Source organism: Nyctibius grandis, chromosome 6 (assembly GCF_013368605.1).
Source record: "Nyctibius grandis isolate bNycGra1 chromosome 6, bNycGra1.pri, whole genome shotgun sequence".
NCBI classification, from domain to species: Eukaryota; Metazoa; Chordata; class Aves; order Nyctibiiformes; family Nyctibiidae; genus Nyctibius; species Nyctibius grandis.
In genome coordinates this window covers 86,489,820-86,511,622 of record NC_090663.1, presented here as the reverse complement: position 1 = coordinate 86,511,622, position 21,803 = coordinate 86,489,820, and the positions used below count along the sequence as shown (strand labels likewise).

Sequence of the window (21,803 nt, the reverse complement as noted above, 5' to 3'; positions counted from 1 at the left end):
CTGGTGCCAACCCCAGCTCCCACTTTTCTCCTAACAGAGCAAGCTGGCCGGACAAAGCCCCCTTTATGGGGCAGCGGGCCTGAGGACGCACTAGTCCAACCCCCCAGAGCATGAGTAACACCCCAGGGCAGTCAGCTACCCGCAGGGAGGGAGGTACTGTGAGAAAGTTACTTCAGCGCTGCCTGGAGGGCCTGGAAGCCCAATTGCTGTTAGTTCTGATAAAAACTGAGTAACCCTCACCCTCAAGCAGTAGTGTAGCAGCAGAAAGCATTAACTGTTGTTGTAGAAATTTACACATTTGCTATAGAAGTTCTCATGAATTAAGCAGATAAGAATCAATAGAGGTGAAATAGAATTAAGAATAGAATAATTAATACAAGTCAATCTGACAAACACAGGTGGGCTTTTACAATCCATGACTATTGTTCTCAAAGCTCCTTGTGTAATCCTGACCTATGGCTGAACCAATCATCAGTCAAAGCTTAATGAGCAGCTAAGCAGGAGCAGGCCTAGAAGTATTAATTTCTGATGCCTTTAGTAAAAAGGATGTATGGTTAACCTTTTCTTTAGCTTAAAAGAAATGTAGGACACTTAGAAATAAGCATTAATAGAAATAAAGTTCTTTATTTCTATTAACAAAGACTTTAGCTATTTTAGGTTAATACTTAGGAGACGCTGGCAGTGGAAACCAGACTCTGGTCGACCCGGATCAAGACGGGACACTGATCACAGCAAGATCATTAAGGATGGGGTGTCGACTGGAGCCGGAGTGGAACCAGAACATAAAGATCAGCTGAGCAATGGAAAAGAATGGACCTTTGTGGACTCCTGGCAATGGATTTTTGTGGACTCTTGACGAAGGAAGAAAGAGGAATTGAAATAGTTAGTGGATTTTTAATAGAAGCTCATGAGAAGTTTGTAATTTAATTACTTATTAGTTTCCATATAAATGGATAGTGAATTTGAGTCAGGTCCCATTCACTGCGGTGGTGGGTCCAACTCCGAGTTGCTTCAATAAAGAATCAGCAAACCCAGAGACCCGGACTCTGCCCATTTTCTTTAACACTGTGACCTTGCTCCACCTCTCACCTATTTTCCTGACCATCATCTGTGGTCCTTTCCCTATTTCACGTATGTCCATTTTCACAGAGATCTTAAAAACCTATTTACCATCAGGATATTTCCCTCCAGCATGAGACAACCCTCTAAGAAGTTTCTTAGAGCAACCTTACAGTGTCCCCCCCCTCCCACAGCATCAATAATCACAGCCTTCCCACACTCACACTTAAAACCACATGGGAAAGAACTATTTATGGCTTTGTCCAATCTCTGAACTAACCAATGGAAGATAATGCTGTGTTGAATCTTCACTAAAAAGGCTCGGCACAGCGGTCCAGGGAGAGGTGCTGTGCCATCTGCTGGCTGCCTGCGCTGGGCCTGCTGCCATCCTGCCTTCCCTCTTGCCTTCAGCCTTCACCCCCACGTTTCTGGGGAGCGTGTCTGTAACAGCACACTAATTTATTATTACCCTTATTTATTGCTTGGATCAAAGTTGCCAGAATTTTGCTTGCCAGCTGCCTAAAGCTTTTAAAGGGAACACAAAGCTGCCTTGGATACTTACAGCTTGCCTGCTGATCTAAGATCACCCCACGTGTGATGCCTGTTATTCAACACCACCCCTCCGCAGAAAAAGCACCTTTCCACTTCCCATACAGCCACACGCTACCAGCACAGGCAGCAAGTCCCAGCACTGGCCTGAAACACCAGTTTGGTTTTTTTTTTTCCCCTCTGCTGCCATCAACATTCCTCCAGCCCTTACAGTAGTTTCCATTACCCCTTGCCATGCAAAATGCCACAGCTCTGCAGGCAGGCAAAGATCCCCCAAGCAATTTTACAGAGGGGATCAGTTCCCAATGCTTTGTAGCCTGTTTCTGTGGGGAAATTTTTTATTCTTATTATGATGCAGTGTTTAACTGCTGTTTGGCCTGTAAGCAGCAGGCAGCAAACAAATGCAGGGCCATTAAAGGCAGCAGAGCTTGTCATTTCAGGATTTTGTCCTATACATCTATCCACCAGACCAGAATCCCCTCTGACACCACCATACATAGCTCCACAGCCCATGGATCCAGGACATATAAGGACTACAAAAAGTCTCCTCTCTTCTGTTCCCATCTGTCCAGTTTAAGTTTATTGTTTTTCTACCTCTCACTCTAACAATCAGCTTTGAAAATTAACAAAATATGCTGCAGTCAGCAATTAACAGTGTGTTGCTGGCAGAAACAGGCCTAGGGTATAAAGGCTGACATCAGAGTAAGCACATTTCGCTCGCAGAAGATGAGCAGAGCACCTGCATGTTCCATTATAGCATCTAGCCTGTCACAGGCTCAAGAACAAACACTCACACTTTGGCTTCCCCCAAGACTATGACACAAAAAAACCCCCCAAAACAAACCACCTAGATACACTAGTGCTTCCATAACATGAAATCACATTTATTGACAAGACAATTATTCCCCTTAAGTGATTTCACATGGGAAACAGACAGCAGTACCTTTCAGATGCTACTGGTACACAAATGGAATGGCTGAGATGCCGGAAGGCTGCGCAGCCATTCAGAGAGACCTGGACAGGCTGGAGAGTTGGGCGGGGAGAAATTTAATGAAATATAACAAGGGCAAGTGTAGAGTCCTGCATCTGGGCAAGAACAACCCCATGTACCAGTACAAGTTGGGGACAGAGCTGTTGGAGAGCAGCGTAGGGGAAAGGGACCTGGGGGTCCTAGTGGACAACAGGATGACCATGAGCCAGCAGTGTGCCCTTGTGGCCAAGAAGGCCAATGGCATCCTGGGGTGTATTAGAAGGGGTGTGGTCAGCAGGTCAAGAGAGGTTCTCCTCCCCCTCTCCTCTGCCCTGGTGAGGCCGCATCTGGAATATTGTGTCCAGTTCTGGGCCCCTCAGTTCAAGAAGGACAGGGAACTGCTAGAGAGAGTCCAGCGCAGAGCCACGAAGATGATTAAGGGGGTGGAACATCTCCCTTATGAGGAGAGGCTGAGGGAGCTGGGTCTCTTTAGCTTAGAGAAGAGGAGACTGAGGGGTGACCTCATTAATGTTTATAAATATGTAAAGGGCAAGTGTCATGAGGATGGAGCCAGGCTCTTCTCAGTGACATCCCTTGACAGGACAAGGGGCAATGGGTGCAAGCTGGAGCACAGGAGGTTCCACTTAAATTTGAGGAAAAACTTCTTTACTGTAAGGGTGACTGAACACTGGAACAGGCTGCCCAGAGAGGTTGTGGAGTCTCCTTCTCTGGAGACATTCAAAACCCGCCTGGACGCGTTCCTGTGTGATATGGTCTAGGCAATCCTGCCCCGGCAGGGGGATTGGACTAGATGATCTTTCGAGGTCCCTTCCACTCCCTAACATTCTGTGATTCTGTGAAATCAAGGCATGGGCTCCCCAAAACCTGTCCCAGACACGAGTGCAGGTCTTACCTGAGGCAGTGTTTGTTCAACTTTAAGAAATTTAATCCATCATTCCTCCTTTACAGCCTGAACTGGAACTGCCCACTCACCGTCAGCTCCCCACAAGCACTTCAGTGTGGGGTTAAATGTGTTTTCCCACCAGGAGGCATGGAAGTAACAGAAACACTTGGAAAGTTTACCTTCCAACTGAAGACACCATTAATCTTACCTGTTTGTCCTGTAGCAATGCTACGTTAGACCTAAACCAGCAGACATCAGTTAACATTTATCATAGACGAAGTCAATGTATTTATCACAGATAAATAGCTATGAAGTCCAGAAAAGTCCTTGCTTCGCTTCTCACTGAATTCAGAGGAAGGGGAAACAGTATCTCAGGCCACAGGGGATTTAACTAATAACTTTCTGCTCAGTTACAGAATTTAAAAGATTTAAGCAATCCTAAAAGTAGTTGGTTCTTACATGTATCAGCACAAGGAGTTAATCAGAACAAGAATTAGAGAAAATACCACAACCCCACATATCTCATTCTGCAGCTCAACACAGAAGGAGGATGGGCCAGAACAAGAGAGTAAAGAAGACAAGAAGGCAGTGACAGCTGCAGGAATCCCACCCTCACCCCCCGCCACGAGGTCCCTCCATCCATCCCATCCCATCTCCCCATCGGTCCCACATGGCCCATTTCATTCCCTGCCCTTGACACATCCCTTGTAGCCTCTCCAAGCCTGTTTTCACAGTACGGAAAGACTGAAAACACCTTAGGACACAGGCCAGGTGAAGACAAGGCCCTCTGCTACTGTCAGAGGTGGCACCTTCTGGAAAAAAAAAAAATACCACCCCACCCCCAGTTTTCTTAAGGATAAAAAACACATTATCTTGTATAAAATTTTTATTGGATCAGCAGTGCTACTCGCAGTTCTCGGAGAAAAATATCATTGAAGCTTCCTGCTTTTCTTAACTCCGGCGCGAATGCCAGACTGCTCCCCGGAGTATCTGTGCAACTCCCTCCGGACCTCGCGGACCTGGCCCTTGCGGCGGATCTTGGCTCGTCGGAACTTCTCCCGATGCTTGACCCTGGGGTTGCGGTCGATCTTCTTCCTTCTAGGCGTGAGGCCTTTGTTCTTGATCATCTGATAGGTCACACCTCTCTTCTTGTTTGGATACTCTCCTTCCAACACCGCTTCTTCTGCAGACATGTCTTGGTCTTCAGTTCTCTTCCTCTTGAGTTTCAACTTCTCCTCCATCATCTTATAGTATTTTAGGGCAGCCTCTTCGTCCAGGTCTGACTCGTCTGACGGTTCGTCAGCAGTAGCCTGGCCATTGGCAAGTGCAGGAGCACGTTTTGGTTTGTTTTTCTTAACATCCAGTGGGAGAAACACAGCAAATTTCTTCTCCTTCCGTAATTTATCTTCCTTCTTATCATAGTAGTTTTTCAAAAGCATACGAACTTGCGAGGATAACCTTTGATCTATAACAGCTAGGTCATTGATGGTATTTCTGTAAGCAACCAGCCGTTCAATGATGGGGTGACTATGAACCGGCACCCTCTTGGACTTCAAAACCAAATAGAAACTGATATTGGCACAGTAATTCAAGTAGAGATGATACTTGGTCTGCAAATAGCGACTGCCTTTCCCTTGCGGGATAGTGCCGTTTTTCACCATTTGCAGCAGCGGGTGCAGTTCGTCCTTGAGCTCCATTAGCTTGACTTCAAAGTCCTCAATCAGCTGCAGGAGCTCAGGGGACTCCTGCTTCAGTAGCTTCAGCTGCTCCTTCTTGGAAAGAGCCTGCAAATCCTTGTCAATCTTCTGCCCCTTGCTATCATGGGTTTTCTGCTGCTCAGCCAGATAGCCCTGGATCACATCCAGCCCATAATCATCTTCCCCCAAGTCCTGCACCAACCTCCTCTGGATGACTTGAGCCTCCTGCTCCTCTTCCTCCTCCTCAGCATCGACTTCTTGCTGCCTGCGCTTGCCCTTGGCCTGGGCATCGCTCCCATAGTCCGTGTCATAGTAGAGCTGCTTGCGCTGGCCCCAAGAGAGCTCGTGGGGGAGCTTGGTGTCCTGACGGTGCTCCTCCAAGTCGCTTTCCATGGACAGGTCCCCATCTTCATCTTCAACCTCATCTTCTTCCTCCTCCTCACCTTCTCCATCCTCCTCCTCACCTTCTCCATCCTCATTCCCCTCACCTCCCTCCTCTTCTGCACTGTGGTCCACGAAAAGATCCAGCCCCTGTACCTCCTCCTCCTCCTCTTCTTCCTCACCGTGTCCATCCTCCTCACTGTCCTCCTCGGGCAGCTGCAGCCCCAGCACTTCCTCCTCCTCCTCCTCGCTCTCCCCGGCCTCCTCCCCGCTCTCCAGGGCCGCCATCACCGCCTGGAACTGCGCCTCCTGCAAGTCCTCCTCCTCCTCCGCCAGGCCCTCGGGGCCCGCCGGGCCACCGGGCACCTCCTCCCCGCCATCCTCCGCCTCGGCGGGGCCGGGCGGCGGCCGCAGGACGGTGCCGCGCCGGGTCCTCATGGCTCCGCTGCGGCTCTTCCTCCTCTCCGCGCTTCCGCTTCCGCCGCCGCGTCCCTTCCGCCCCGCCGCGCTTCCGTGTCCGCACCGCCAGCGGCCGGCAGAGGGTTGCGGGCGTTGTGGATGTCCCGCACCGGCGGCTCCTGGGTGTAGGTGCGGTCCCGAGATGGTCCCTTGCGGTTAAACATCTGATGGATGAAATCGCTCCCGCTCTGGAGCGTGAGTTTGCTGCTGCTGTTGGATTGCTAACAGGAGCACGGACGCCTGAGGAACTGCCCCTAAGCAAGGATTTTTTTGCATGATGGCAGGTGTCAGCAATGAGTAATGCCACGTAAAAAAAACCCAGAGTGCCTTTTTTCCTCCTCAGGGGTTTTTCTTCACTGATACATACAACTGCTGTCTGTACAGTAATCACAGGATCGCTTTGGTTGGAAAGGACCTTTAAGATCATCGAGTCTAATCATTAACCCAGCACTGCCAAGCCCACCGCTAACCCATGTCCCTCAGCACCACAGCTACTCGTCTTTTAAATCCCTCCAGGGATGGTGGCTCCACCACTTCAATAAGAGAAAAAAAAGCAAGATAGAAAGCACACCTGACATCTGTCCCCGTGTTAACTGAAACTGCTCATTACTCAGTTCCCTACAACCAAAGTTTCAGAGAGAAAAAGAAGTGTTTGAAAACCTCCCTGGACAGACCTGGGGTACATTTTTAACTCTCCTCTGACTCCTTCCCTTCACCAAACTTCATCTTTATAGGGATACAGGCACCTCCTGGCAGGAACCAGCCTGTCCCTAGAGCCTGCGGAGCAGCCTTCAGGCTGTAGGGCAAAGGCAGGCTGCAAAGCTGGGCTGCTACTGTGTCCCCAGTCCTCTGTGCTCCTTGGATCTGAGTTTAGTCCAGCTCAGAAGCCCAGAGCCTGATAAATTAAGCAGCCACGCATCCCAGCAAGAGGGGTTCTGCATAGAACAAGTGCAGGTGTTTTTTTTTCTCACCACAGAACAGGTGCAGTTTTATTTATAAATACTCCTGTCTACTTTTTTTGTGAAAAAAAGACATGTCAAGCAAATATTAAAGTTAACTGAAACAGATAAGGCTGCACAACTTTACTCACTTTTTGGTGATTCGCTTGGATTCTTGTAGATCTGATGGCAGACAAGTCTCACGAGCCTTTTTTCTAACACCCTCAGCTTCTCCACAGTCCCCTCTGGTTCAAAGTTTCCTGTAGATGCTCTTGCACCAAACATAGGTTTTGCCTCAGACTAAGACACCTTCTCCAAATCTGTCCGTGCCAGTTTTCAGTTATCACCTCCCCTGGATACAGGCCTGTATGAGACAGCAAGAAGAATAACTTGGTTTTTGTAGGTGAGACACAGCATTCATTTCGTTTGTTAGCCACACCTCAGTGGGGATTCTCACTTTATACTAGTTGGCCACTACAATACAGCCACCTCTGTCAGCCAGGCTTTTTAAGCTTGCTGCTGAATCCCACCATTTTTTGGGTGAGGTCCATCCAGAGAAGTCTGTAGCCAATTTCTGCGTGGTTAAAATTCCAGATAACTTTTGCAAGTGCGACTTACAGAAACCCAGGCCTTCAGAGTGTCCCTGACCCTGATGGTTTCCATCTCACTGCCCTCACAATGCAGTGCCCTCTTTTTTTGCCCTTTCAAAATTCAGAGCCTTAACAACAGAGCAACTTCTACTCAGACTCTCATGGATTTAAATGGAATTGACATGTCCCCACTCAGCCCAGGATTTAAGCCTGGGGTGATGGCTTACCAGCCCTGTGCCACACCACCACAGTTCTTTAATGCCTGCTTCCCCAGATAATTTTCTGGTGATTCAAAATGTCACACAGTAAAAAGGGGATAGTCCATAAAAGTAACAGTCCATAAAACAAATCTTCCCCCAAAGGGCTTGCAATCTAGATGGAAATCCTCAGAGACGTGCAGGTGGCTGAGTGGGACTAAAAATAGCTCTCACACCACCACCTACAGACCAAAGGGACAGTATGCAGACATGAAGATTTAGCAACCGAAATTCAGATATGCTGAGCACCAGCAGTCAGGGAAAACCACCGAAATCAACAGAATCACACAGAAAATAGTTCTGCTCAGTCTCTCCCTTTGGGTTTGAAAACACTCGTGGATGCCTCTGCTTGGATTTTACCAGTGCCATACTTTTGTCGCTGCAGTTTGGCAAAACAGACCAGAACCAGAAGCAAAATGAAATTTTGCCCTCCTAAAGATGGAGCCCTAGTGAGGAAACAAAGTTTGTAAAGAATTATGGCATAACCTGATGCCCTGCTCGGAGCTGGGCTTGCACCCATCATCCCCCACCACCTGATGCAACACAAAAGCTCATTGCATCATGCAACTGCCAGATGAGATGTTGTGCTAGGAGAAAGAGCTCAGGGGACAGATTCCGAGGTCTTTGAACACCTTCCAGGTTAGGGAGACAGCCAGCAAGGTGTGAAGAAAGGGAAGACAGCCTGTAAAGGTGACAGGCTGCCCTTTCAGGAGCTGGGATGTCTGGCAGTGTTGCCTAATGGCTTTAGCCTCTTGAGAGCCTGTCAAGAGCAGCCAACCCCAAGGGAGGCCAAGGGTGGTACAGGCTGTGTGAAAAGCCTGTATCTGGTCACAGGGCTGTTGCTCTGCCGCAGAAGGAAAAGCTGGAGAACACAAGGAGATTTACCACATGCTGCTAATGTTAACTGAGAGAAACATACACTGCAGGTAGCAGAAACTGAGACAACACTGATGCAATAACCCTGGCTAAGAATGGGCCTGCCAGCATCGTACTTTGCTCTCCAGTACTCCCCTCCTTCAGGAGAAGTTGCCCAATGCCTCAGAGAGTTTGCCTGGGACCCAACTCAGAACCTTTCATAAACCCCAAATCCTATGGAATCCCTTTTCCATTCATAAGGAAAGGAACTCCTTGATGCAGTGGGCAGCGCTGGAGGAAGAGTTCAGCTTTGCCACAGACCTGCTGTCACTTTACTTCTTTTACCCCTCTCCTCTCTCATCTTGTCTGCTTTGATTGCAAGCTCTTTGGGGGCAGGTCGAGCCCTTAATATAGGTTTGCACAGAATCTGGTACAAACAGGTATAAAACCAGCCTGAAGTGTTTTTATAATACGAGTCAACTGATCTTTAAGTCTGATTTCTCAAAACTAGGAGCCAGAGCTGTGGCCCCTTGGCTATCTGGGCACTTTTTGACCTTATGCTCCTCATCTTCAGGTGGGAGGGTGACACTGGCTTTGATGGCAAGATGTCCCCTAAGATCCAGGGTGGTTTTGCACTGCCTTGCACTCAGCAGCTTCATTGCCTGTTGGGGATGAACAGAATAAAATCACACAGTAATAGTGCAACCTCCTGTCCCCTTCATCTTTGAAAGCCAGAGGTCTCTGTGCATTAACCGTGCCAGGTTTCAGTCCCCAGCCACATTTTCCACAGTGTCAGTGCTAGCCAGCTGGGCTGTTTATTTTAGGAAATGAATAGCTGTATCATTTGCACACACCCTTATAGGCAGGCACAGGCTTTCCACCTGCTTTCTTCAAAAGAAGGGAAGGCAAGATGAAGAGCTCTTTGTTGCTGTGCGTGGCCTTGGCTGTCTCCTTGGGGTTCATCCTTGTGGCAGGTAGGTGGGAAATTAAGAGCATGGATAACTCTGCTTAAGATATCAGTGACAGGTTTTGTGTAATTAGCCATTAATAATTCTAACAGTCAATAATCGAACCTCAAAGCCTGCTCAAGAAGTTATGCTTCAGTGGTGCTTGGACACCTCAGTGTCTTTCTGCACCACAGAGCTGTGTGCTTTTAATTGTGGCCTTGGGGCTAAAAAAGTGATGACTAGCTGCAAATTTTAAGACTTTATGATTAGCCATTTTTGATCAGGTTTCTGAAGCAACAAACCAAACGTGCATGCTTGCTTTTCTGCAGTGCTAGGAAGCTTGCAAGACTCTTATCTGCTAGATTTAAAGGCTTCTAAAGTCTTCCTGGTAATCCTGTCATATGGTTATGGCAAACTTATTTCTGATTAAACTGTAGTTTATCATGTAACTCCGCTGAATTTCTCAGAGACTCTTGATTTAGACCGAGATCAGACTGCCATCCCAGCACACTCCTCAGTGTGGTTCACAGGTAGTAGAATGGACTATACTAGTGCCAGATCTCCATAGGACAGTCTAAAGTCATCCTCATTCACATGGTGGATCTGGTCCACAGGATTAAGTCAGTGCTCAAGGATAACCATCCCGACAGCACGGACAACAGCATCCCTGCATCTCCTCCAGCTTTTGGGTAGGGGCGTCGTATTGCCTATGCAGGCAGGTCCTTGGAAAGTATTGCTTGCTATGAAAAGTGACCATCTGTGTAATCCATTCGCTGAAAAGGCAGAAAACGTTTGAGAAATGCTGTGTCCGTTCATCAGAGCCCAGTCTGGTTTTCCCCATTCATATGCATGGCTTGAGAGATATATAAATACACACACATAAGTAGCGTAGAGGGGAAGTCAAATCTGAGTTACACGCACCTACAAGAGTACTGTTTTTACTACTTATGTTGAAATTAACGTATTTTGGGGCTAATTGAGCCTGTTCCTGCTTTATTAAAGTAGCCACTTGCACCTACAGCAGAGTTTGAACAGATATTTTTGGAATGCATTTGCTCCTTCACTATGCTGCAGCTGGATTCTCTTGGGTTTCCCAGTGTATTACGGGACAGATGAGCAATTTTGTCAAAATAATCTCTGTGAGTGTTGAGGAGGGAGGGAACACCATATTGCAGTAAATCATCATACACCAGAAAATCCACCCTGCAGACATTTCGAAGGGCATTAAGCTGTTTTGTATTTAACTGTCTTTTCCCCAAAGGGACTTTACTGGGTGATACGTGGAAGTGTTGATGATAAAACTGTCTTTTTTGCAGCTTTGTAATCTTACTTTATAACAAATATATGGAGTACTTGTGTCTTTTATGGTTACTGAAGCCTAGAGTATTACATAGAGGAATTAAATCAGGACGATATTTTTAGAGTACAGTCAAAAGACCCCTGCATATTCATAAAAGAGTATGTTAATATAATTTTAGAAGATCAGCTCCTACATGCCTGTAGTGCCTTGCTCCACTGCCCAAAGCAAGGGAGCACAGTAATTTCCTTCCTGATCCAGAAACCCCACAGTGAATCTTCAGAAGGGATTCTGCTGCCAGTTGTCACAAAGAGCATTTGTAACCAGCAGGTAAATTGTAGGGTCACTCTGAAGCATCATTTTACACAGTTTTGGTGCCTTTTTCACAGTTATGGGGCCTGTAAGGATCTCAGAAAATAACCCAGTGGAATGGAAGCAGATGAGACCTGCACATTGTAGGGGCAGGAAGAAAGCTCTAAGCAGCCTTAGGTAGAAAACCTGGAATGCTCTTTGTATTACATCATAGGGACTGGATCCCTGGGGTCTGTGCCAATCAATACAGCAGAGGACCTGTCCTTGTTTGGTCGTGCAGACAGCTTCCTGTGACAGTTAAGCTGCTGCCAATAGTGGCTAACAATCAGAAAACTTACAGTCCAACTCAGAGTCCACGTGCTGCTCCTGCAGCCCCAGGCTTGCTGTTGGTCCCACAGACTTGGAGCACTATTCCTTTCACCCTATAGCAAATGGGTCTGCTGTCCATAAAACCCAGCAACTTTGGAAATGCAGATTAAGGAAAAAAAGAGACATGAGCTTATGCAGTGTGTGTGTCTGCTTCCTTACTGAGCCAGGCTTTCATAACTCAAAGAAATCCAGCTATGAGGACCAAAGCCTTTTAAGTCAAAGTGACTCTGAAATCCTCCATAGATATGATGCACAGACATTTTCAGTCTGTTTTTTCTTTCTCTCCATGGTTAAACCAAGGGACAAGCAGAGTGGGCGAGTTCCCAGAACTGACTTCCATCTGAGCCCAGTATTAACTATCTCTATCTTACAAAAATCACTGGTTTTGGTACTTCTCAGCAGGCTGGAGGTGCTGCAGGAAGAGTGACCCTGCAAAGTGATGGCTGTGAACTTGATTTTAGCTGCATTTAGAAGTGCAAAGGGATGTAAAAACAACCACTTAAGAAGGGTATGACTATGTGTGCATGTAAAAGCAAGGCTGGCTTGTTATGGGTAGAGAGACCAAAGGCTCTGGATTGGGGAAAACCAACTAGCAAAGAACAAGCTATTGCAAATCCATCTACTTGTGCAGTAAGAAGGCATTGCATGCCACTAGGAACATTCAAAAAGCGTCTGGGTGACAGATGGGATGTTTCACCCTGTTTTGACTCGGTTTCATATTGAGTAGCGTGCTGAAAGTACAGGAGACTTACCCAAGCTGGTTCTTTTCTGTTTGAGTAAGAGAAGCAGGACTGGAGTTTTCCCTGCAAACCACAAGCATCATAAGGGCCACTTGCCTTCCACTGCCAGGTCAGCAGGCTGCCTTCTTGCAGGGTCCTGTAGTACTTCTTGGCATCTGCTCCCTCAGGGTCCTGAAGGACAACATACCACTCAAGAAAACCTGATACATCTGCCACATTAGCAAGGTCAGAGACATTTATTCAGAGGCCAGATCCAAACTAGGATTTGGACTGCTAGAATAGTCCTGGTGCACGACAGAGGAATTGGGTAACCTCCCCGTTAGGGTAAAAGCAGCACTTCAGCTGCCAGGCATAGCTCAAGGCTTGCAAGGGGACTTTCATCCCATTTCATGAGAAACCCCTGCATGCTTGCCTCTCACCAGTCACACAGTGTCTGCGTTCATTGTTTTCCCCTTCCCAGTCCCATCACCTCCCCATACAGAAGCATACTGTAGACCAAGCAGGGAAGACAGCTGAACTCACCTTTGCCCAGAGGCTCATTTGTAGCTGTTGCAACCTGGACTTCAATCAATCCAGATGCCATAATGGTGCATTTCTTGCGTTCTCATCGCTTGGCTTTCTGCTAGAGCAGGTTTCAAGGTTTTTCTTTTGGTCTCTGGGATTGCATATCTTGTGCTTACAGGTTATCCACAGGACTCTGAAGACCAGGAGTACGTGCTGGTCAACAACAAGTGTCAGTGTGTAACAGTGACCTCAAAGTTCGTCCCCTCCAAAGAAAATCCCGGTGAAGAAATCCTGCAGAGAAACATACGCATCCTGTAAGTGGCAGACAAGTATGACATGGAGAGGGTGAGCAGGAGATGAAGTGTTACTGGAGTTCCCTTTGCTGTGCATTATTTCCCATGTCCTGGCATTGATGAAGTGAACTGTTTTTCCTGTGGGCTGCTTTCTATGGTATCCTGGAATATTTCCTTTTGCTTCGTGTTTTTCTAGCTCACATGAAGCTATCTGGTGTTTGTCCTTTAGATACAAAAAGCATCTCCATGTTTTAAGCTGTCTAGTAGTAACTTTACAAAATAGGCTGGAGAAGTAGAGTGTAACATGTCTACAGTTGATATAACCTGAAACCAAATTGGGCCCATGACACTGGACTCATTTACTGATCTGTTTAATAAGCAGTTTTCATGAGAGCGATTCTCTTCTCTCCTTTGCAGAGTCCCCCTGAAGGCTCGAGAGAACATCTCTGACCCCTTGTCCCCACTCAGGACCAAATTTGTCTACCGCATGACTGAACTGTAAGTAATCTTATTTCCTAAGTTCATTTCCTAAGAGTTAACCTCCCCTGCAGCATTGCCCACAGCAGCTCAAGAACATGCTTGAAGGCCAGTAGAGAGGTGAGGCAGGGTAACAGCGGAAAGTTTTCCCCACAGAGCCTGGATTTCATATTGTTGCAAGCCAAGAAATTGTCATCTCCATTATTAACTCCCATAAAAAGGTCTCACATTTACAGAGAATGCTTCATTCTGATCCCTGTTCATCTCTAATATCTTAAATACCAGCAAATTACACGTTGCATGTTTGACCCTCCCTTTTTGGGATCAGTCTTGCCAAATAGCAGTTTGACACCACTAGAAGCATCTGGCTGGGAGTTCCTATGTAAAACCTAGAAAGGCCACAGTACTCTCCTAGCCACATCTGCACATCAGCAAGGAAGATCTGGGTTTCACCAGGGGCATCTTTTCATCACAACCCTTAACGCTTGTTCTGTTCTCCATCTTTTCCAGCTGCAAAAAATGCGATCCCGTCGAAATTGAGCTGGGTGGTGAGATATACCAGGCCCAGCAGAGCACCTCCTGCAACGAACCTGAAACCTGCTATACCTACAACAGGGACAAGTGCTACACCACCACCTTCCCATTCCACTACCACGGGGAGACAAAGAATGTTAAAGCAGTTCTGACGCCGGCATCCTGCTACGCTGATTAGCTCAGTCCACTGCTGTACTAATGCCTTGTCACACCAGTGTTCCTATCAAAAATACACGTATAGCACCATAGTACCTGCACAACAGTGTGCAAAATATCAGCTCCCAGAGTAATGCCAACTTGCCTTTTCATGTTGTTTTAAACATCAGACTAGTGCCATCTCCCAAGAGCAGCTACTGGTTGTCAGAGGCTCTGTTCTCATACCCCCAGCACGTCTGCAATGCCATTATTGTATGTCTCAGACATTATCATGATATAGACCAGATCCCTCAGGGGAACTACACCGATTTACAACACTGGGGCACCTGTCTTCTTGAGAGTCTTCCATGGGTCTTGACCTGAGCAAGGCTGCCACAGGCATCAGCAGGAACGTCCACGTACTTCCCTCCCTGAGCAATCTAAAGCAAACCTCCGCACAACCTTTATACAAGACCCTTTGATTACATTAGCACAGTTTGTGCCATTTTTAGAAGGGTGTTGTACAATCATATTTGAGAGAAAAGAAGAGGGATGAGACCGAGAATTCAGATTTCAAAGTTACTTTACAATTGGGCATTCTAGACCTTTCTAGCACTTGGGCAATCACAAGCATCTAGTTTTCATGTACATTTAGAGAAGATGGAAAGATGCCGCTGCCCTGAAGTGTTTTGCAAAGTTGCCAGGACATCAGCTGTACCAGGAATAGTAAACTCTGCTAGGACATGTTAGGTATTTCACTTTCCATGCTTATTGACTGATATTGCTGCCTTCTTCCACCCCTGCTCCCAGTTCAATTGATAAAAAAAGCCCAAGTTAAATCAAATTTCTTTTTGTGTTCCTCATTTTGCATTTAAACCTTCAAGAAATTCTACAAAAGTGACTCAATTGCTAGAGCAGGACCCTAGTTCGGGATTCATTCCTTCTTTCACACCAGTAGTCTTTTTTCTTCGTCCAAGACACCCGCAGCAAATAAAGGAGCTGATTCTGTATTGCACCTTACATTTCTATGCCTTACACTCGGTATTGCCTATAGAGACATCACGTGTGTGAGTGCAGAAGCATTACGTTTGGGATGGCTGGTATGTTTCTCACTGTTGTCAGAAGTTGATTGTAAAGCCTTAGGCTGTGCTGAAAAGTCCTTATCTGGCTTCACACATAATTGGAATAATAAACCAGCAAAAACCTTATTCCCATCATTGTAGCTTTGTTAGTGAAACATTAAATAAACTTTTTTTCTGCAGCAGTCTCTGTGTCATATTCCAATTCAGTAAGAACTCGTAAGAAAAAGCCAAGTCCATAATCATATTCTTTCCTCCTTCACAGTGAAGTAAGGAGCTCTCAACCTTCAGAGGTTGAAATCTATTTTGCACCCACAGTTTACACGTAGCACTGGTTTATGCACATGCTGGTGGCACATAATAATGGCAGCCACATAATCCACTATGCGAGTCCCAAGTGTACATTAAAATACCTGATCACTTGCTCCCAGGGTGGCACTTAGTACCCATCCTTCACACTGAGCCTGAACAGGGCAATCCCAGCACCGCTTCCAAGACCCCCTGCTGAACTGAGCCCCAGCTGCTTTCTGAAGCCCCATTTGCAATTACACCGGTTCCTCCCCTCCAAAAGCTCCAACACAGAAGAGAGAAAAGCTGGAGGTCCCTGTTCTAGGTGGTTTTACAACCAGGACCTTGGGACAACACAGCAATAGCCTCAAGCGCATCAGCACAGGACACAGACAACACCCTCAGCAGATTCTCACGACTCACCCAAGACTTTCTGTAGCCCTTTCTTTGCAGGAATTCCTTAAAGGCCTGTGTGCTGTGGAGCTGCAATTTCCATCTCCTGAATCAATTTCCACAGCAGATTAAAACAAAACATTCACATCTCATTTTTATGCCCAGGTTCCACATGCCTAAAGAAACCACGCAGTGTATATCTGCCCAGCTCTCATGAAAACTTATCAACAAATAAACATTTTAACTGCTACCAGCTCTAACTAGTTCAGATCTCTTTCTTTTAAAAGAAGTGAAGTTGCTTTGTGAATATTAACTTGCTTTTAGCAAATTATAACCTATGATCCTGTTGTTTCATGTGCTGTGCCCTTTGCCTGTGACACACGACTCCTGGGTGTAACCTTTGGGGGGACTGCCCTCTAGAGCATGAACGATATCTTCCCTTTTGTCTGTGTATTACGTGTGAAGATGGAGTAGATTTTTTTCTTTTTACCACAAGGAAAATAAACCTACTTTTAAATAAACTCAGCAGTGGAGAAGTTACCTGCCTGCTCTTCAAACTCCTTCTAGTAACACCTTGTACCACAGCTGAAACCAGCACCTTTGTCAAGACCAGTATTACAGTGAAACAAAACAAAGACACCCTAAAACATATTGAGAAGCTTGAAATATAGGGACCAGGAACCAACTGTGATCAGATTGAACTGGTGCAACTAAATAGTAAAAGCAATTTACAGAGCACAGCACTGAGCAACAGGTAATGTCATGCTCCTAACAGGGCCAGGATGTTTATTTCCTTTTTCTTCTGACAGCATGAACACTGACTGAAAAATCCTGGGAAACATGCCTGAGCCACAAAGCTAAAGGAGGGCTAAGTTTTATAGAGGTAGGTAACAAGAATTCCTTTCATGCTTTTACAGCCAGAAATTGAAGGCAAGCGTGCAATTTAACTTCAAAGGATTGTAAGGTCAAAATCAGAGAGGATTGCTTTGCTCCTCAGATCCTTTTAATTGCTAAGACACCCATTCATCAGTATGTTAAAACCTTGGAACATCATAGACCTCCCAACCCTGACTGACAACTGAAACCTAGAAACAAGACAGTTCTATTCCATAAGATCTCATTTTAATTAAGCACATGTAGGTCCTGAATATACAGAGTTAAAATCTTTTAAATTGCTGAATATCAAACCCATCTCAGAACCTGAAACCTAAATCCAGTGGTGAGTATGAGCTGGTTTCTCATCCTGAATCTGGAATACATGTGCTCTTACTACCCCTCATTCTAACAAACCATGCTAACTCAAAGGCATTGTATTTTTAGGTTAGGTGGAACTAGACATTGGATTATTTACTACTGAAGTATTATCACTCTTGTCAGAAGGAGCCAAATCACAAGGTGGGTTTGTAATCAAGTATATAGACTCAGTCAATGAAAAGACACACTGAAGTGGTTTCCATTAGGCACAAGACACCTGGGGATTTTCTTGTCCATCAAGCTGATAGCAGAGCTCAGGAATAATATACAGCACACATTTAAGACAGCTGTCACTCCTGGTCACTAATAGCTTTTTTAAAAACAAGATAAAATTAAATCACAAATGCATCTCAAGAGTGTCTGCACAGCTACCTTGCCACTCACAGTCTGTGGCTTCTACCATACACAATGCAAGCAAACACTTGAAAGTTCTGTAAATTAATTGAGAGGGTTTACCCTGTGCTCTCACCACCCCACTAGTGTTTCTTGAGCTGAATTCTCAGCCTTTTCCACAGAGTGAGTCTATGTTCAAGGGTGTTAGTTAGCATTGGTCCTGTGTAAAACGGCTTTTATATTTGGTGAGCAGTTCTATTCTCCAGAAAACATGTATGGAAAAATGTTTTCCCACATTTTGGGGCAAGCTTTGATATCCTGGGGCTGCAATGGAACAAAAACCTAAGAGGTTATCTTTTTTTTGAGTAAAAAATGCAATTAATGAATCTAAATTAACATCATGGATTCAAGATTGATTAGAACTGCTCATTACCAGGCATAGCACTCAGCTTTTCCAACCCTTGCTGCAAGGCTGAATGTACTTTCTTTACACCTGTCATGTTTATATCACACAATAAGGGCTTGAGAGGTGTGGAAAACCACTGAAAACAGACAGGATTTACAATTGCTTGACCACAACTTGGAAGCCTGTAACCTCAGCACTATTTACACTGCCACTGGCTAGTTTTTGTCAATGTTTTTGTAAATCTAAGACTTAAAACTCAGCTATGAAGTATAGTCTGAGAAGGAAGAGTTAGAGTTGTTTTCCACTTCTACTCTGTAATCCTCATAAGACATTAAAAGGTATTAATTCAAAGACAAGACATTTGGGGTATTTAAGCAGCCTTTAGAAAAACAGTTTGTCATTTCAAACAAGTCTTTGCTATTTGTTTACTATTCAGGACATGGAGGTTTTGACCTTTAAAAACTGATTTGCGCCAGAACAAGCATTCATTACATAGATAACCACTGACCTAGGCAACCAGGTAAGAGAGAAATCTAGGGCTAAGCAAAACAGCACCAATAGCTGCCCACCTACAAATTCCCAGCCTAAAATCACATGAAATTTTACTCCATCCATGAACACTGCAACCCTAAACACTGCTTAATTCATTACATAAATTAGTAAGTTATCCACAGAGAAACATCTTAGTGCTGTAACAGTGACTTAGGTAACATCTTTCCTTCTTTGCTTCAGTTTCTAGTGAATCTAATTTCCTGATTTACCATAAAAGCAGAAAATACTGTTTGAAGTTGAAGCATGTTGTGGGTTTTTTTTAGGGCATACTTAACCCATGCATCAACTATGCACAAAAAGGAAAACTGTTCCAAAACGATCATAGAAAAAGTTTTTACAATAAGCTTTTCAGATATTTTTTCCATACTTAAAAAAAGTTAAAAAACAAGAAGGAAAGAAAACCCAAGCTTGTTCTCTATAATCCCAATAACAGCTACATCCATGTTCAGGAGCTTTATATGAAAATATAGTATTTCTTAAAAAAAAGATTTTTCTACCTTGTATTAAATATAAACCATAAAAAACTTTAGCTCATAATCCTCAGGAAGAAAAGCTAAAGGTTAATAAATACACACACAGCTCAGAATATAACCCAAACTAAAAAAAATAATTTATTTTTTTATTTTTTAATACTACTAAGTGGTTCTTTTAGCAAAATTCCTTATTATGTTAATTAAACAATGCTACTCACAGCAAATATGAGATACACTCCACAGGTTGCTCTCCAAAGACCATAAAAAAATAAAACTGCACTCCTTTCCTTATAACAAACAACCAGCTTCACTGAGAAACCCCTTCTCCAACAAACAAAAGGGAGCAGGTGTTTTCCCCATGAATTTAAGCATTCCTGGCTTGATTAGCTCATGGAAATCAACCAATGAGAGTGCAGGAGGGAAAGGGCTTCGGTTATAAATGCTCACATGGGGGCCAGGGTGATATAGTTGTTTTCTTTTAAAGTAATTAAGAGAACAGGACAGAAACTAGGTTTACTTTAGTATGAATAGGTTGCTTAAATGTATGTTTTATCTTATTCTGACTGAAAGATGAGGTAAATATATAGAATGGATTTGAGATATTTTATTTTATTGTGAAATAACTGAAAAAGAATTTAAAAATTTTATAGCTATTTACTTTTTCAATTTAATTGATTTTTTCTTTTTGTAGAAAGGATATAGAGCTATTTTTCATTGAAGATAGTATAAGAACTTTTCTCTGTTACCTGCCTGAGAAGAAATGTTTTAATATGAAAAAAAATTTAAGGGTAAGTAACTTTTGAAGTAAATTGCTTTATATTTATGTTAAGTCTAAGTATCAGTTTCCAACTAAAAAATGATTAGGTTTTAAGCCCTATACCAGAGCCATTGCATTTATATAAATAAAAGTTATAATGCTCTTTCTAGAGAAATACTAGAAAAACTTAATAGTTTATCCTGTGAATGTTTAAAGATAATGTGAGTAAAGAGTTTCTTGTGTGGTTCCTTCTAATAACACAGTTTCCCCCTCAACTTTACAGTAAGTGTTCTACTTTAGTAAACTAGTGACTTATTCCTGTGTTACAGTAGCTTAGTCTTAAGTTTACCTGTTTTTCTGAATATTAGTTTATAAAACACCTGTGTAGTTCTAGATAGTTTTTTCAGGAACTTGCTCCATGATGAGATAGGAGTTAAGGCTGCAAAAACAAGGATGTACTAGTGAAATTGCAATATTAAGTGAGTTATTTAGTCTGTTTATTTCAGTGCTATGTTGAAGTCGTCCATAGAGCAAAGATGCCTAAAAGCAGAAGATAAGCATGCCAAGATGCTAATGAAGAAGTGAATTAATAAATGGTAAGATGAGTATATGAAGTATTAAATTATCTTTTTGGATAGTAGAAAGCTTGCTTTTCTTTTAGTTCATAACTACCCCCATACAGGTTCTGCTCTTATCTTTGTAGCTATTTGAAATGCAAACTGAGGCAAAAAAACAATTTCTGGGCAGCTGCAAGCAGGTAAGGGATGATGAGCTCTTTATGCTCTAATTGGTATAATGAGGTACAGCATAACCCAGTGTCCTGGCTTAAACTGTCCCTTTTGAAACAGCTTCAACAAAGTTTCTGAAAAGAAGAGCAGGTGACAGAAAACAGATTGTTTTTACTTATCCTCCACAGGGTTAAGGTCCTTAATCCTCAGGTTCTGGGTGTTGCCAGATGAGGACCCCTGCATGCAGCAGCTGGAGGCAGTTATGCAAAGAAGGCATTCATGGAGGGCTGGATGGCAGCTTGATAGCTAAACTCCTGTTGACTGCTACCAGTGGCAGCCACCAGCCCTTCAGGCTTTGGCTGTGCTTTAGCAAGTGTCTGTACTTGATGTAAGTGAAAATGTGTCAGTTGTCCTGTAAATGAAGGCTAAAAAGAGGATTAAATTTCTCTTCTGTATTTTTTTGTATTAGGACTTCATGAGTGAGTGACCAGAAGAGATGTTAGACTACCATTACAGGTCTACAGCAGCAAGTGAGCACATATTTCCCCATCAGCTCTGCACAGCTTTCTGACCAAATAATGAGGCTGTACTTCATTTTCAGTAGTAAGAATCTCCTGGTACCTGCAACACCAGTGGTGCCTAACTGCCAGAGTATGTCTTGGCAGGCACTGTGCATGGATGTGTTTCCTACACAGAAACCCAACTATTTTAAGGGTTTGAGGAAAGCCAGAACTAACCTGAACCAGTAGGCCAGTGGTAACCTGTTAGCAAATCTGTGCTTAGGTGGTTACAGCTGGCTGTGATATTCTTATCATTAAAATGAAAAGCTGTTTAGTGAGGGAAGTCTTGGCTCACTTTAAATGAGAATAATTTTGGACCCTTAACAATGCCATGTTTAATCCTTAATTTTACTTTGATACTCAATATCTGGCTGTATAGAAGACTAATTATTGTATAGAAGCTATTTAGTAATAATGTATATTATATAAAATGATGTATGTCCTTGTTCTGCAGTGTAAATAAGCAGTTACCTAAAGGAAATATAAGCTGTACAACTTAAGAGGTAAGATTTCTGTTGCTTTGTTTTAAAGGTAAACTAATAAAAGACACTATACCAGAACATTTTTGTCCTTGTTGAGGCTTTACATTTAATGCTGACCATTTCTATGCACTCATTTGAGATGTGTTCTGAAATAATTTCCCTGAAAACAAGAGGTGGGGAGGGAGTATCCCTTCTAAGCAGATTTAGATGCTGTTCTCCTGTACTACTCAA

General features: G+C 44.1%; 2 protein-coding genes across 2 annotated transcripts; one reads left to right on the top strand and one right to left on the bottom strand.

Moving 5' to 3' along the window:
- Positions 1–4,350: 4,350 nt before the first annotated feature.
- On the bottom strand, positions 4,351–6,035 carry UTP3 (UTP3 small subunit processome component). The gene has a single exon (XM_068403762.1). The coding sequence runs from the start codon at positions 5,996–5,998 to the stop codon at positions 4,412–4,414; it is 1,587 nt and encodes a 528-aa protein (XP_068259863.1). The 5' UTR covers positions 5,999–6,035; the 3' UTR covers positions 4,351–4,411.
- A 3,534-nt stretch (positions 6,036–9,569) lies between these two features.
- JCHAIN (joining chain of multimeric IgA and IgM) lies at positions 9,570–15,372 on the top strand. The gene is made up of 4 exons (XM_068403996.1): positions 9,570–9,633; positions 13,007–13,142; positions 13,539–13,619; positions 14,109–15,372. Exons 1-4 carry the CDS (start codon positions 9,570–9,572, stop codon positions 14,308–14,310), a joined length of 483 nt encoding a protein of 160 aa, XP_068260097.1. The 3' UTR covers positions 14,311–15,372.
- The last annotated feature ends 6,431 nt before the right edge of the window (positions 15,373–21,803 follow it).